This window comes from Cyanistes caeruleus, chromosome 1 (genome assembly GCF_971803275.1).
Source record: "Cyanistes caeruleus chromosome 1, bCyaCae1.hap1.1, whole genome shotgun sequence".
Lineage (NCBI taxonomy): Eukaryota > Metazoa > Chordata > Aves > Passeriformes > Paridae > Cyanistes > Cyanistes caeruleus.
In genome coordinates, this window is record NC_141701.1 from 42,523,865 (window position 1) to 42,536,739 (window position 12,875).

Here is a 12,875-nt window from a genome sequence, read left to right on the forward strand (position 1 = left end):
TGACACTCCTTGGAATTTAATGTTGGAGTTTAACTTACTGGCACAGTTTGAAGATGATTTTAAGAGAATCTTTAAAATTGTAGGGAGCCATTAACTGGCAAATATTAGGGACGGCTTACAATTACTGCAAATAGCTCATTAAGCTACACTATGGTAAAACACAGTGTAGAGACATCCCCACTAATTAAACTTTTCTGCTACAAATTGCATGGAAGGTCAGATGTTTCCATCTCCCTCAGCTGCAAGCCATGAAAAGGATGAAAAAACTATTAGAGCCACATAGGACCCAGATATTCAAGACACAATTCATCACTTCTTACTTATAATCAACACAGAAACACGGTAAACGGTGGCTGCTGCCCTCATCTCCACAACTGCTGCAGAGTAGTAAAAAACAGGCAATTTGGCTCTTGCAGCATGCTCACACTGGGGGTCAGGAAAACCTGGCTCAGAGCTGCTTGCAGCATAGCTTTTTTGGCTCATGTAATATGGCCATGGTTTACAAGTATCCATTAGTGGGAAATGAGATACCAAATGCTGTCAGCATTAAGAAAAAAAGCCTTCCAGACCATTCTAGCTAGATGATGTCTCTTAAAAACTAGCTATTAAAGAATCAGTTTTTCAAAACCTCAGAATTTCTTCTTCTTCTCTTTGGTGATGGGGGAAATCATCCATTTTCCTTCAGGGTTATTTGTATATAAAGCTTAAGGTTTTCACACATGGAACGTGCTAGGAATATGTTAGCAGTGGATGTGATAGTGACTGTCTATTTCAGTAAAGATCAAATATTTTTATATTGCTCAGATGCCAACCAACTCTTCCTCCTGAAGCAAACACATTATGACTTCTGAGTACAAATGTCACAGTTTCAGTTGCATTAAGGTGACGTTTGAACTCCGCTCAACGTTGATTAAAAAAAAATGATTCCATGAAAAACATATACATTCATTCCTTGTGCAACATTTAAAAAGTTTTTTATTACAAAAGCAATCTAGAGCCCATTTGGAAAGCTGGTGGACCCAGTTGTGCTCTCTGCTGCTCAGAATGATACCTTTAATCTGCAGAATGCCATGTCTGGGATGTGGCTATCCATCCACTACCTTTCAATGTACAACTCATCAAAAACTTGAAAATGGTGCCCCAGCAAGCTGAAATCTTTGCTGTTGAGGTCAATGAAAGTCTGAAACTGAAATTAACTGTGGAAAATTATACTTGATCCAGAATAATGACTACTTCCTGAATGCAGCTGCCAGGAATTATAAAATATGAGTTTTTTCCTTTCTATTTTCCCTCACCAAGGACAAATAACAGGGATCAGGCCTCATATATAGTGGTGGCATTTACACCATTCTGACAGCACAGCCTTAAGCCAGATGCAGGTATTTATTCTTGTCCAGTGCACACATTCTTGCACTTCAGAAATGAGAGAATGATGTAAAGCTCCAGAGCATAAACAAAAACGAAGCCCTTACATTCCTAACATTACAGAAATTCTGAACCTTTTAAATTATATTGCAGAACATTATTTATAATATAACTAAGTATTCTCAGAAAGGTAGATCAGATTTTTAAATGAAAATGGTGTGTTAGCTTCTTTAACACCTTCCTTCCAGAAAGCAGAGCACAATGTTCTTGTCTCACTTTAACTGCAAATCTCTTGAAACCTTGGTATGACAAATAGACTTGTTTTCTCCACAGGCATATTAAATTATTTATTTCAAACCAGTAATACACAAGAGCAAAGACACTATTCAGATTTTTCCTAACCAGGTGAAATAAAAGATGTATTTCAACATCTAATAACATTATCATGCTTCAGCAAGACTTACCTGTGACTCCTAAGATAATAATTTTAAAATACAAAAATCAATCATGTCCGCCAGACATTATTTTTCACAATAAATCTCTTTTTTTTTCTTTTTTTTTTTTTTCTTCCCAGCTGAACTAATTCCACTTCTGTCCCTTCATAATTCTGGAGAGCATCATTCATCAGAAGACAATATTAGATTTCATGCCTGCCTGCGACAATGAATGCATCTACTTTTGTGCCTAAAGCAAATTTACCTGTTCACTGAGCTGTATGACTTGAGTTTCCAAATCTTTATCTGATTTGGATGCCGAGCTGCCTGGTGCAGCTTTTTTTGCTGAAGATGGGCGAGAAGGTGTTGATCCTGGTTTAGAAGCTGGACTGGATTTAGCAGCACCTGAAAAACACAATAAATAAGTAAATAATAAACAAGATTGATCTCTGTTAATAAATGCATTCCTATTAATCTAGTACTGAAACACAAATATTGATTTTAAAGCCATCCATCCTCTCTTTTACTTCAAGGTGACAGTAGGGGAAATTCCACTGCTGTTATGCCTTGGGAAAGAAAAAAACACATTTCCTACCAATCTGAGTTTGCTACTGAGAGTGAGGTAACTCTAAAACCAAAACAAACAATGTCAAACCAGGAATAAAAAGTTCCCTTAGATCTGAGCAGCTTTCAGCTTAGAAAAAATATGCCATTCAGAGAGTGTTCCCCCAGCTCATTACTTAACACACATAGCTATCCTCAATTCCCCTGGAGAAAAACAGAGCTGAAATAAACTCAGCTAAACTACCTCTGTGCTTTTTTCATTTTCAAATGTAATCCATCCCTGAGACAAGGGCATTGAAACTCAGAGCAGAATTAAACCCATTGGTGAACTCACAGTTTGCCACAGTGACCAGAAGATATGTTTTGATCTCCTTAGGTTTTCCTATTTAATTACTTGAGCTGCGAATCTGCCAGAACATGGAGCAACATCTTCACCAGCAAAAATGGCAAGTAATGAGTGCATACAGATAAATGCTTCCACAATGACTCGGCACATAAATGCCCAAGCAGAGCAAGAGTTGTGTGAAAGTGTTTGCAGAGCCTTCACAAGAACCTCCCTGCCAGCTCCTCACACCTTGCTGTGCCTCTCCATCTTTTATTTCTTGCTGCTGGCTGTTCGATACAGTCACTCAGCCCATGCACGAATGCCTGGCTCACGGCTCTCCCTCTGCCTCAGCTCCCACAAGCACAGATTCGGCCTTTTCCTTATTCCCTCCAACAAGGAATACATTTGAGATTTACTGGACAGATGTCTGATACAGAAACTGGTTTGGTTAAGAAGAGAAAACAGAAACCCAGCCTCTCTCCAGCCTATTTGACTTGATTTATTAAGCAGGCATGTGAATCAGAGGTCCTGCTTGGCAGCACCTGTGTTCATCACTGTTTCCTACAAAGAGCAAAACATGGTTGCCCAAAAGTGCTGATGGGTTCCATGCCATCCTCCACCACCAAATGCTGCGGTGCTCTGAAGCCTGAGCCACTCGGGAGAGAGCCCTAATCCAGCAGGCACCCAGCTCCCAGCTGAACTCTGAGCTTGCTGTCCCCCACTTTCAGAAGGATTTTGCCCCGGCTTTCTCAGCAGCCACCTTCCACCCCAAACCTCGCCAGCTGCTCCTCCCATAGGATTACCTGATTTATGGCATACTACAAATTGTTATAAATTGTCATTTCCACAATGTATCCCCAGTGTCAGACAATGCTTTAATAAAGCAATTCTTTGTAAAACAAATGTATTTAAAAAAAGCCATTAATAGGAAGAAACTGTGAGGAGGCAGGGAGAGGAAGAGACAGCCTGTGGGGCTGTCCATATGCCCAGACTGTGGAGCTCATAGAGTCTCATTGACCTAGAACTGTGACAGTGGTTCATTGGAGGAGCTGGAAAGTGATGGAAAAGGAGAGCAGCAATGGGTTATTTAATCAAGCTTAAGCTTTCCTGATTTAGTCACAGGCCTCCCTCTGTAGCAAGCATCTCCTCCCACCCCTACGGATAACTCTGTATTAACTGGGTCACCTAAAGCCAACAGAACACAAACAAACAACTTGATAACTCAGTTAGCATGTGTAAACATTTCTGTGCAAGATAGTCATTCTCCCTTTCTAATGCTCTTTATTCTCAATATAAGACAGGGAAAAAAAACCCATAATGGTGGGTTTTTTTGGTGTTTTTTTTTGTTTGTTTGTTTGGTTTGGTTTTTTTTTTTTTGTGATTTTGTTTTGGTTTTGTTTCTTTTAGAAACTGGTGACTCCAATTGCTTCCATGTCTATTGCATATACAAACTCTTCTCTAGAAGATTTCAGATATAGTACACAGGCTTGCTAAAGCTGGGAAAATTCAGTGTTGTGTATATGTCTGAAATGAAACTTTTTTCACATCATACTTAGATCAGCAAAGAATAAATCATTTGTTGAAAAACACTAAAAATGCCAAGACCTTTTTTCTATTTTTTTAATGAAATTGCCTAAACTTTAGCATTCTGCCTTCAATGCTTTCTAGCTTCAGCCTGTATTTTGACTAACTTAAAAATCAGCTGCTTTAGAGTAGGATTGCTAAAATGTTCTAAGCCAGGAAAATAATTTTCATTTGGATTAGCAGATAAACAGAAGCAAACCAGTGTCAAAATATGCAATAAGAACACACACATGAAATAAAATCACTTTGACTCTAGCATTCTAGTTGGATCTCAAGTTATTTAATGACCAAAGCATCAACATTTACTTCTTGTACCCTAATTATAATTCAACTACAAGATGCAGGTTAAGGGTATCAACTGAAATGTAAAATCCTTAAAGCTGGCACAGAGAGAGCTAAGGGAAGAGCAGGCACAAACATTTGATCCCAAGGTATTCTCTCTAATTTGCAGCTGAGGTGCTCTCCCAGAGTGTGCTGAGCAAGCCTCAGCCCCAGTGCCTGCAGCACTGATAAGTGGCATTATACTCTGCCCTCCTTTGAAAACAACAAAGCCTTTTGAATTTCTACAGCAAAGTGCCACTAAGCTTTAAAAAGTCCAGACAAATCAAAAGAAATCAACTTTTGCTCCACTGCTCAGGATCAGCTCTTAAATGACCACAATATTCCAATTTCAGTAACACAGATAAAAAACAGCTAACTGGTTACTAGGAGGTATCAGCGACAGCTGGATGGAACTTAATTGCAACAGAGAATGCTTAGGGATTTCTAATTTAAAATTTCCTGGAGGAAAAAAAAAAGCTGTACTGTACATTTATTCTAAGGCATCAGTTTTATAATCAGCTCAGAAGCTTCCATTCTAGCAGAAGCCTAATTTCATAAAATAATTAAAGGATGCTGGTCGGTAGAGTAATGCAAAGTACTTGAAACAGCCAGATATCTAAACAGAGACAAAAGATCTTGATAGACTTAATCACTTGGTGTTGAGCAGTGGTTTTGCAGTCAATTAGTGCAATAATAGAATAACTCCTAATGCACTGCTCAGGGGGACTACATAACCCAAACAGTTTAAATTCTTTCCAACATCATATCTTCCATGAAAATATTTATATATAACCCATTTACACACTCTGAGAAAGCATGGAATTTTATACAGGTATTTTGGGTAAGAAGTATCCAATAATCTCTTTTCCCTGATCAGTGAGAGAATTGCACTGTAATCAGCAACATAATTGTTTACCATTATTAATTCATCTTCAAGCTTACTCTTGATGTTCAAAAAGAAATGCAGGGCCCTTCCCTGGAAAGCAACATCCCTGTGCCCCCAAACATGCTGGCAGCCAAAAAACTGGAAAGCACTGTGGCAGAAAATTTGGGATTTTCAAAAAGGATTTGGGGGTCCTGGAGGACGCTGAGTTGAGCATGAGCCAGCAAAGCACCCTTCCAGTAGGGAAGGCCAGCAGACTCCTGGGCTGTGCTGGGAAGAGCATCAGCAGCAGGCAGAGGGAGGTGATTCTCCCGCTCTAGTCAGCACTGGAGAGGCACATGAGGAATGGAGCACTGGAGAGGCACATGAGGAATGCTTGGGTTCAGTTCAGGGCTCCCCAGGATGGGACAGACATGGATGAACTGGAGAGTCCAACAACAGGCCACAAAGACTAAGGGAATGGAGCACCTCACGTACAAGCCAGGTCAGAAAGGTATGTTGGTTCAGCCTGGAGAAGAGAGGCTTCAGCGGGGATCTTATCTACACCTCAAGAGAAAGTGCAAAGAAGGTTGGAAACGGGCTCCTTTCAGAGGTCCCCAAAGGATGGGAGGCAATGGGCACAAAATGAAACACATGAAATTCCATTTAAATGTAAGAAAAACCATCTTCACTCTGAGAGTTATCAAATGCTGTCCAAAGAGTTTTAGGGGTTTCCAGCCCCAGAGACATTCAAAATGTGACTGGATGTGGTCCTGGGCAACCAGCTCAAGGTGACCCTGCTTTCAGCAGAACAGTTTGACTGGATGATCTCAGAGGTGTCTTCCCACCTCCACTGTTCTGTGAGAACCTCTGTGACAGCATGATCTGATTTTAGGTCAATGCAGGGTTCCAATTAGAATTTTTTTGTGAACAGCATTGCAGCTGTTTCAATTAGCACCTGGATAACTTCTTGGATCTGCCCACGTAACACTAGCAGAGATAAGTAAATTCACAACTGAAAGACAAATTGTTCTGTTCTTGTACTGAATTAAGTTAAAATGAGCCAGCTTTGAAGTGCATTAGAGGTTTCCATCTGTGGTACTCCAGAAACAATTACTAGTCAGTCCACCATAATTAAATGTATCCCACACAGTTTCAGCTTCACTATTCTTTTTGCTAAATACCTAAGTTCTACAAAGAGATGCACACTTCTGCAACATGAAACGGTGGCTGTTGGCACTGTGCAGGTTTGGGTACAAAAAAGCTAGGCTGCAAATTCCAGTTCTCTTTGCATCAGAGGCACAGTCTTGTAGACAAGAGACCTATTTAACATTTAGAGAGAAATCTTCCTTGAAGCTGTATGAGTAATTAGTATGCTGTTAAATATTTATGCAAAAATTCAAGGAAACACATGCATGAATACAGTGTGAACGTGCATGAGGAGAATGTGGAGAGCAATGGAAGCCCTGAGCAAGCACAAGACTTGGCTGAGCCCACACAACCACTGCTTCAGTGGAATTTGGGAATCACTCACAGTCTATTTTAGTCAAATTAAAGGATTTCATAAAAAGAATATTCCTGACTCATGCCACAGGAGAAAAACCAAACCCAACAAGAGGCCACAGTAATTTCTTCACAAGCTAAACTCTCCACCCACTTAAACCAAGAGAGCGAGAACAGTAGATTAATTAATATTCACACACTCTTATTATTGTAGCCACACCAGGACACAAGAAAATGGACAATTTAGGGACACTTAATGAAATAAGTGATGACAAATGATACTTAATGGGAATTAAATGACCTCAGACAAAATCTGACTTTCCGAATCCCAATATGCTGTGGTTCAGCTGTCTGAATTATACTGTGGTACTATTTTGCCCTGGCTGGCAGGACCCTTCTGTCCTCTCAGCTCCCCAAACCTTCACTGCTCCTGGTCCAGTACAGCCTGGTGAGCTCTGCATTCATCCTCTCTGCCAGACAGCTAGCAAAGAGAAGTATGAGTACTTCTCATAAATGAGAAAATGAGTACCTGAAACTTCACAATTTCAAGAGAGCTATCCAAGTAAAGGAGGCCACTTGTCAAATGGAAGTTTTACTGACAGCATGACTGCCTCAGTTTGTCTTTAGTACAAGATTTGATACAAGGGAACTGACCAAGCTTTTCCCCCCATCATAAGTGAGGACTTCACTCTAGATTTAAAATAACCAACATTTTATTATTTAAAATAATCAACAACTACTACTTCTCAACTGAAACCTCTATTTGCTCTAGAAATATTTTTAAGTAAGCAAACATTTATCTTCAATGGATGAAACCATTCCACAGGCTTAACAGAAGAACACAATTTAAAAATTCAAGTGCCCTTGAAAACCTGTGTTTTCTAAAATCTCACTGTCTGCTTAGCTATAAGGAGAAAGCAGTCTCAAAAGGAAAATCTGAAAAAATATCTGTAAAGAAATGCATGTTGAAAAACGAAAGAATGTGCAAACATTTGTGCACCACAGACTCTCAAACCACACCCATAGTACACTGAAAATTAAGATAGCCATTTTCACCACTGCTTTTCCAAACACAATCACCTCTCTTGAAAAATGGCCCTGGCTCCTGCACTGCAAGCAGCGTTGCTTCCTGCTTGAAATTCTCGAGCTCAGTGGGTTTAAAAATTAAATTCTCCTCATGCTGGCAGGCAGGGGAGATGTGTTTGCATTACAGCAGAGGCAGTTTACCTCCCAGGCCGGCACTGTCACTGCACATGCTGTTCCCCTCAGTTAGTGTAATTCCTTGGCCTTGTATGAACTAGGGATGGAAACACTCTCAGTTTGTCACCCTGCAGTTCTTTCCATGTCCAGCTTGCCACGTTGTCCTGGAGCACCACACACTGCAAGCAGAGATTGCCATTGCCAACAATTACTGCTGGTCACTGGGGAAAAAGGTAGCAAGTCTTGGTGGAAAGCAAAAAAAATAAAGCATTAGGAGTTCTCTAGTCTCCCAGGAGTGCTAATTGTACCACTAGCTGCTAAAATAAAAACCGGTCTTGCTGAGTATTTTTATCCCTCAAAATTAATTTACAGCACATCTGTCACAGCAGGATATACCATTTCCCTACAGAAAATCAGTATTTCTCTTGTGCAATTGCCTTTTCGATGGCACATTATATATAATGCATTCATGCACAAACAGTTCATTCTGCCCTGGTTATTCTCCCTGTCATAGCCTGAGTATTTTTAGCCCTCATGTGATCCTCCAGTATTTTCCAGCTCTGCTTTAGTCATCCTGCTCTCACTGAATATTTCAAACTAAAAAAATCTAACAGCCTTCAGATCTAAGAACCTCTCACATTTTTAGCTTAAATGTAAATAATTAATTTTATTAAGCTGTATTTATTAAGCATGTATTTTTGACACCCCACACCCATACACTAGAGAGTGCTCCATGGAGATTTGCTCTGACATGCGGGAATACTTACGTAAGACACTAAGCTAAAATCCTGACAACCTGATCACTATTTTCAATTTTGATCAGATGAAGCCTTTTCCGCTGTTTCCCGCAGGGAGCATTAGAACTGGCACAAACAACAGTGCCCTAATATTTTAATCCTGTACCGCAATTCTGACTCTACATCTGTGGGCTGTTTACCACTGCATTAGAGAAGAGCGGAGGCTGTAGGAGATCGAAAGTTGGCTCAGGGCTGGCAGATGGCATTAGATCTAAAAGCAGCTGTGGTGCTGCTGCCAGAGAACCTACAGCAGTGGTCTGTGCTGCTCCTTGAAGGAGGAAAAGACCCCCATTTCCCCACCCAGGAGCTGCATTCACCTGGTGAAACCTTGCTGCTCCTACTGTTTCTAGGAGCAGACTGTGGCGCGTTACCAAGCCCATCCACCCACGGCACCACCGTCGGCTCAGCCACAAATCAGCTCCATCTCTGAAGGAGGGGACAAGGCAGTGTGAGGGTGGCACAGCAGATTAGTTGTAAGGACCTATTTACGCTTCCATTTCCAAGCTGAATTATCCTTGACCTGCGCTGACTCCCCACTAGGATCACCTTTGGAATGGGAAGGGCTATGGCTGCTGGCCTGCTCATCAATTAACATAAAAAGCCATGCATTTTTAGAGTTCTCAAATTCTGGGTTGTTTTAGAAGTGTTTGTTTTCCAAATTAAAAAAAGACCACGCTCTGCATTTATAGAGATACAGGTCAATATCCTTTTACAGGTACAGGAAGCAGCTACCTGATACCAGGCATCCCATCAAGCTTTAGAGTCTGATTAAAATATCAAAACAAATTTTTATTCATGCCAGTACCTTTCTGGATAAGTCTTCAGAGCAACCTTTAAGGATTTGGCCACTTGTTAACTCAAGGACATATATCTTAGTCTACTGAAAATACATTGTTAGAACAGTGTTATAAAGCAGTTATGAATAGTCAAGAATCATCTCCTAAATCACTCAAGCCCAAAACTCTGTCAAAGGGCATTGGAAGAGTTACTCCATGGAGCAACAGGAATCACCTGAAATGAAACTGCTAGTAGCTAAAGTAAATTATTCCTTTAGAAATACATATATCTAATCAGTTTAGAATAGGTGTATTTTAAAGCCTGCCAAACCCCAAATATGAATGAGTACCCATATATCTGTTTTCTTCTAACACCAAACAATAGATGCAAACATGTAGGTATGGCCACTGCATGCTGTTTAAAAACTTTCAGGTTATGCTGAAAGATCTTCTGGGTTCTTTATTTTTTCTCACTTGTGCTTCCTTTTGTTTTGTTAAAGAACTGACTAGGCAGTATTAAAGCTTCAAAACTTCAATATTAATGTAGAGCAAATTGCACAAATGAATAATGGCACCAAGCTGTGTGGTGTGGCCATGTGCTGGAGGGAAGGGACACCAACCAGAGGCACCTTGACAGGCCTGAGAAGTGGGTCTGTGCAAACCTCATGAAGTTCAACGTGGCCAGGTGCAAAGTCCTGCACCTGGGTCAGGGCAAACACAGGCTGGGTGGAGAATGGATTGAGTAGCCCTGAGAAGGACTTGGGGTGTTGGTTGATGAGAAGCTCAGCATGACCCAGTAATGTGCACTTGCAGCCCAGAAGGCCAGCAATATCCTGGATTTTACATTATGGTTCCTATAGCAGCTGTAATGAATACTCCTTCACTTCCAGCTAAGTGTGGACGACAGAGGTACAGAAGCACATCTTTCATGGTAATTTCCCAGCTGCCCAGAACTTGCTCCTGCATCACCCCAGTTTACTCCCAAACAGCAGGAGATGAGGCACACACAAGTTTGCAGATGCATACAGAACTCCTCCTGGAGCATCAGTGAAGGCTCTCATTCCTTCCAATGTGCAGGCTCTGTGACGGGGTGAGGCAAGTTACAAAGGCACCATACATTAGTGCCACGACAATGTACTCACCCAGAATTCAGTAAACCCATGCAATGACTGACACCTAACTGAATTAGTTCTGTTGTGAAATGCAAGCAGCAAGAAAAGCTGGAGCGCTTATTTCACCCAGCATCATGTAATGTCTTTACTCCACCATCCTCAGCTCAGAAATGAAACTAGTGTCCTGCCTGACATACTTCTGGAGAATACTTAAGTTAATAATGAAGGAAGTTTTCCATGAAAAAGCTAACTCTCAGAGCTACAGGATCTTCTCAAAACTCATCACACTGTCTCAGTTGTACAATCCCACACAAAGGCTGGGGAGGCACAGGACATGCTCTTTGTACAACAAACAACACAACATGACATTACTGCATTATCCTCCATATCAGCTGGCTGGTTCCACTCCAGTAGCTATTCAATTTCTGTAGGATTGTCACCTCCACAGCTTTAATTTGGATGACATATTTGTGACTTTGGGAAGAACAGACCATATATGTAAGAAGAATTAACAAGCACAGTAAAGTCTGTGTTTAATAAAAGTGTCTTTTCAAATTTCTGAATTGGACAACATCTTGACATAAGCACTTGGGTTTTCTGGTTCCAAAGGGAGTGCAAGACATCACATGGAAAATTGGAGCATGCCAGACCCTGAAATTCAGAAGTTCAGGCATAGACGGTGCAAAACAAAGATGTAAACAAGCTTTAGAAGCCCAGAGTAGCACTGGGCTGCTATTAGGTGCCCCATTTCCTGGAAGCACTAATGAGCTGAAGGCAGCTGGCCAAGTATGCCCCACTTTGAAGTCAAAAGTGATCAAAGCAGAACACTGAAATCTGGGTAGGATTCCAGAGCACAAGGCGGCCTAAAAGTGAGGGTGCTTCATGCTTCACACCTGTCCCTGCTTTTGTGAGTAGTGGTGCATATCCGAGCCCACGAGAGGACAGGTCACAGATTTAAAATCAGCTAAATATTAATCCTTATTTGAGGAATGAGTTAGCATAAACCCAGGACAAACCAATAAAGGAATTAGGTGTGTGTGCATGTGTCTTTCCATATGCACGAACCTATGTCCAGTAACACTTATTTAGTGACTTTTTTTTCTTAAATGTTAGCTGCTCTCCTATTCACTTAATCCTCAGTTAACGAAAATGGCATTTGCTTAGTGAGTAGTCATACCCACATTACATAAACACCAAAGATCAGGTTTAGTCCTTCGGCCTGTTCCAGAAACACTGCTGTGGTTTAACCCCAGCAGGCAGCTGAGCCCCCACAGCTGATCACTCACTGTGCCCTGCAGTGAGATGCAGGAGAAACCCAGAAGGGGAAAAGTGAGAAAATTTATGGGTTGAGATAAAGACAGTTTAATAGGTAGAACAAAAGCCATGCAAACCATTCATTCACCACTTCCCATGGACAGGCAGGAATTAACCCATGTCCGGGAAAGCCAGACTCCATCACCACCATCAAATGGTGATTTAGCAAGACAAATGCTGTAAACTCTGAACATCCCTCCCCATCCTTCTCCTTCTTCCCCCAACTTTTCTGGCTAAGCACGATGCCATGTGTTATGGATCATTTGTTCAGTCTATTGGGGTCAGCTGTCCTGTCTGTGTTCCCTCCAAATTTCTTGGGCACCCCCAGCCTGCTTGTAGGCAAGGCAATATGAGAAACTGAAAAAGCCTGGACTCTGTGTAAGCACTGATTACCAGGAATTAAAACATCCATGCCTTACCAACACTGTTTTGGTTTTAAATTCAAAATTTAGCACCAATCTTCTCTGAAGCCTTATCTCTATCCTAGCAAAACCCAATAGAAGCACAAAATAAAAAATTAGAAGACTGAGATGTTTCAGTTAGGAAGACTAGCATACCCAAACAATAAACACACATAAAACCAAAAATAACTTAATTTTTATTCTTCTGGTCAGCCTTTAAGATTAGGAAACATTTTACTCAGAATAAAAAGTGAAAACTAAATCAGCCTGTGCAAGCATTTTACCATAAAGATGGAGGTGTGAAAGAAGAACACACT

General features: G+C 40.9%; 1 protein-coding gene across 6 annotated transcripts in view; it reads right to left on the reverse strand.

The window, feature by feature from the left end:
• The window catches only part of MAPRE2 (microtubule associated protein RP/EB family member 2), a 98,829-nt gene that overhangs the window by 9,767 nt on the left and 76,187 nt on the right, over positions 1-12,875 (reverse strand). For all 6 annotated transcript variants that reach the window (XM_086888678.1, XM_086888669.1, XM_023921154.2 and 3 more), the window contains one exon: positions 2,065-2,204. In XM_086888678.1, coding sequence (XP_086744804.1) covers positions 2,065-2,204 — 140 coding nt within the window. The remainder of the gene's footprint in view (positions 1-2,064; positions 2,205-12,875) is intronic.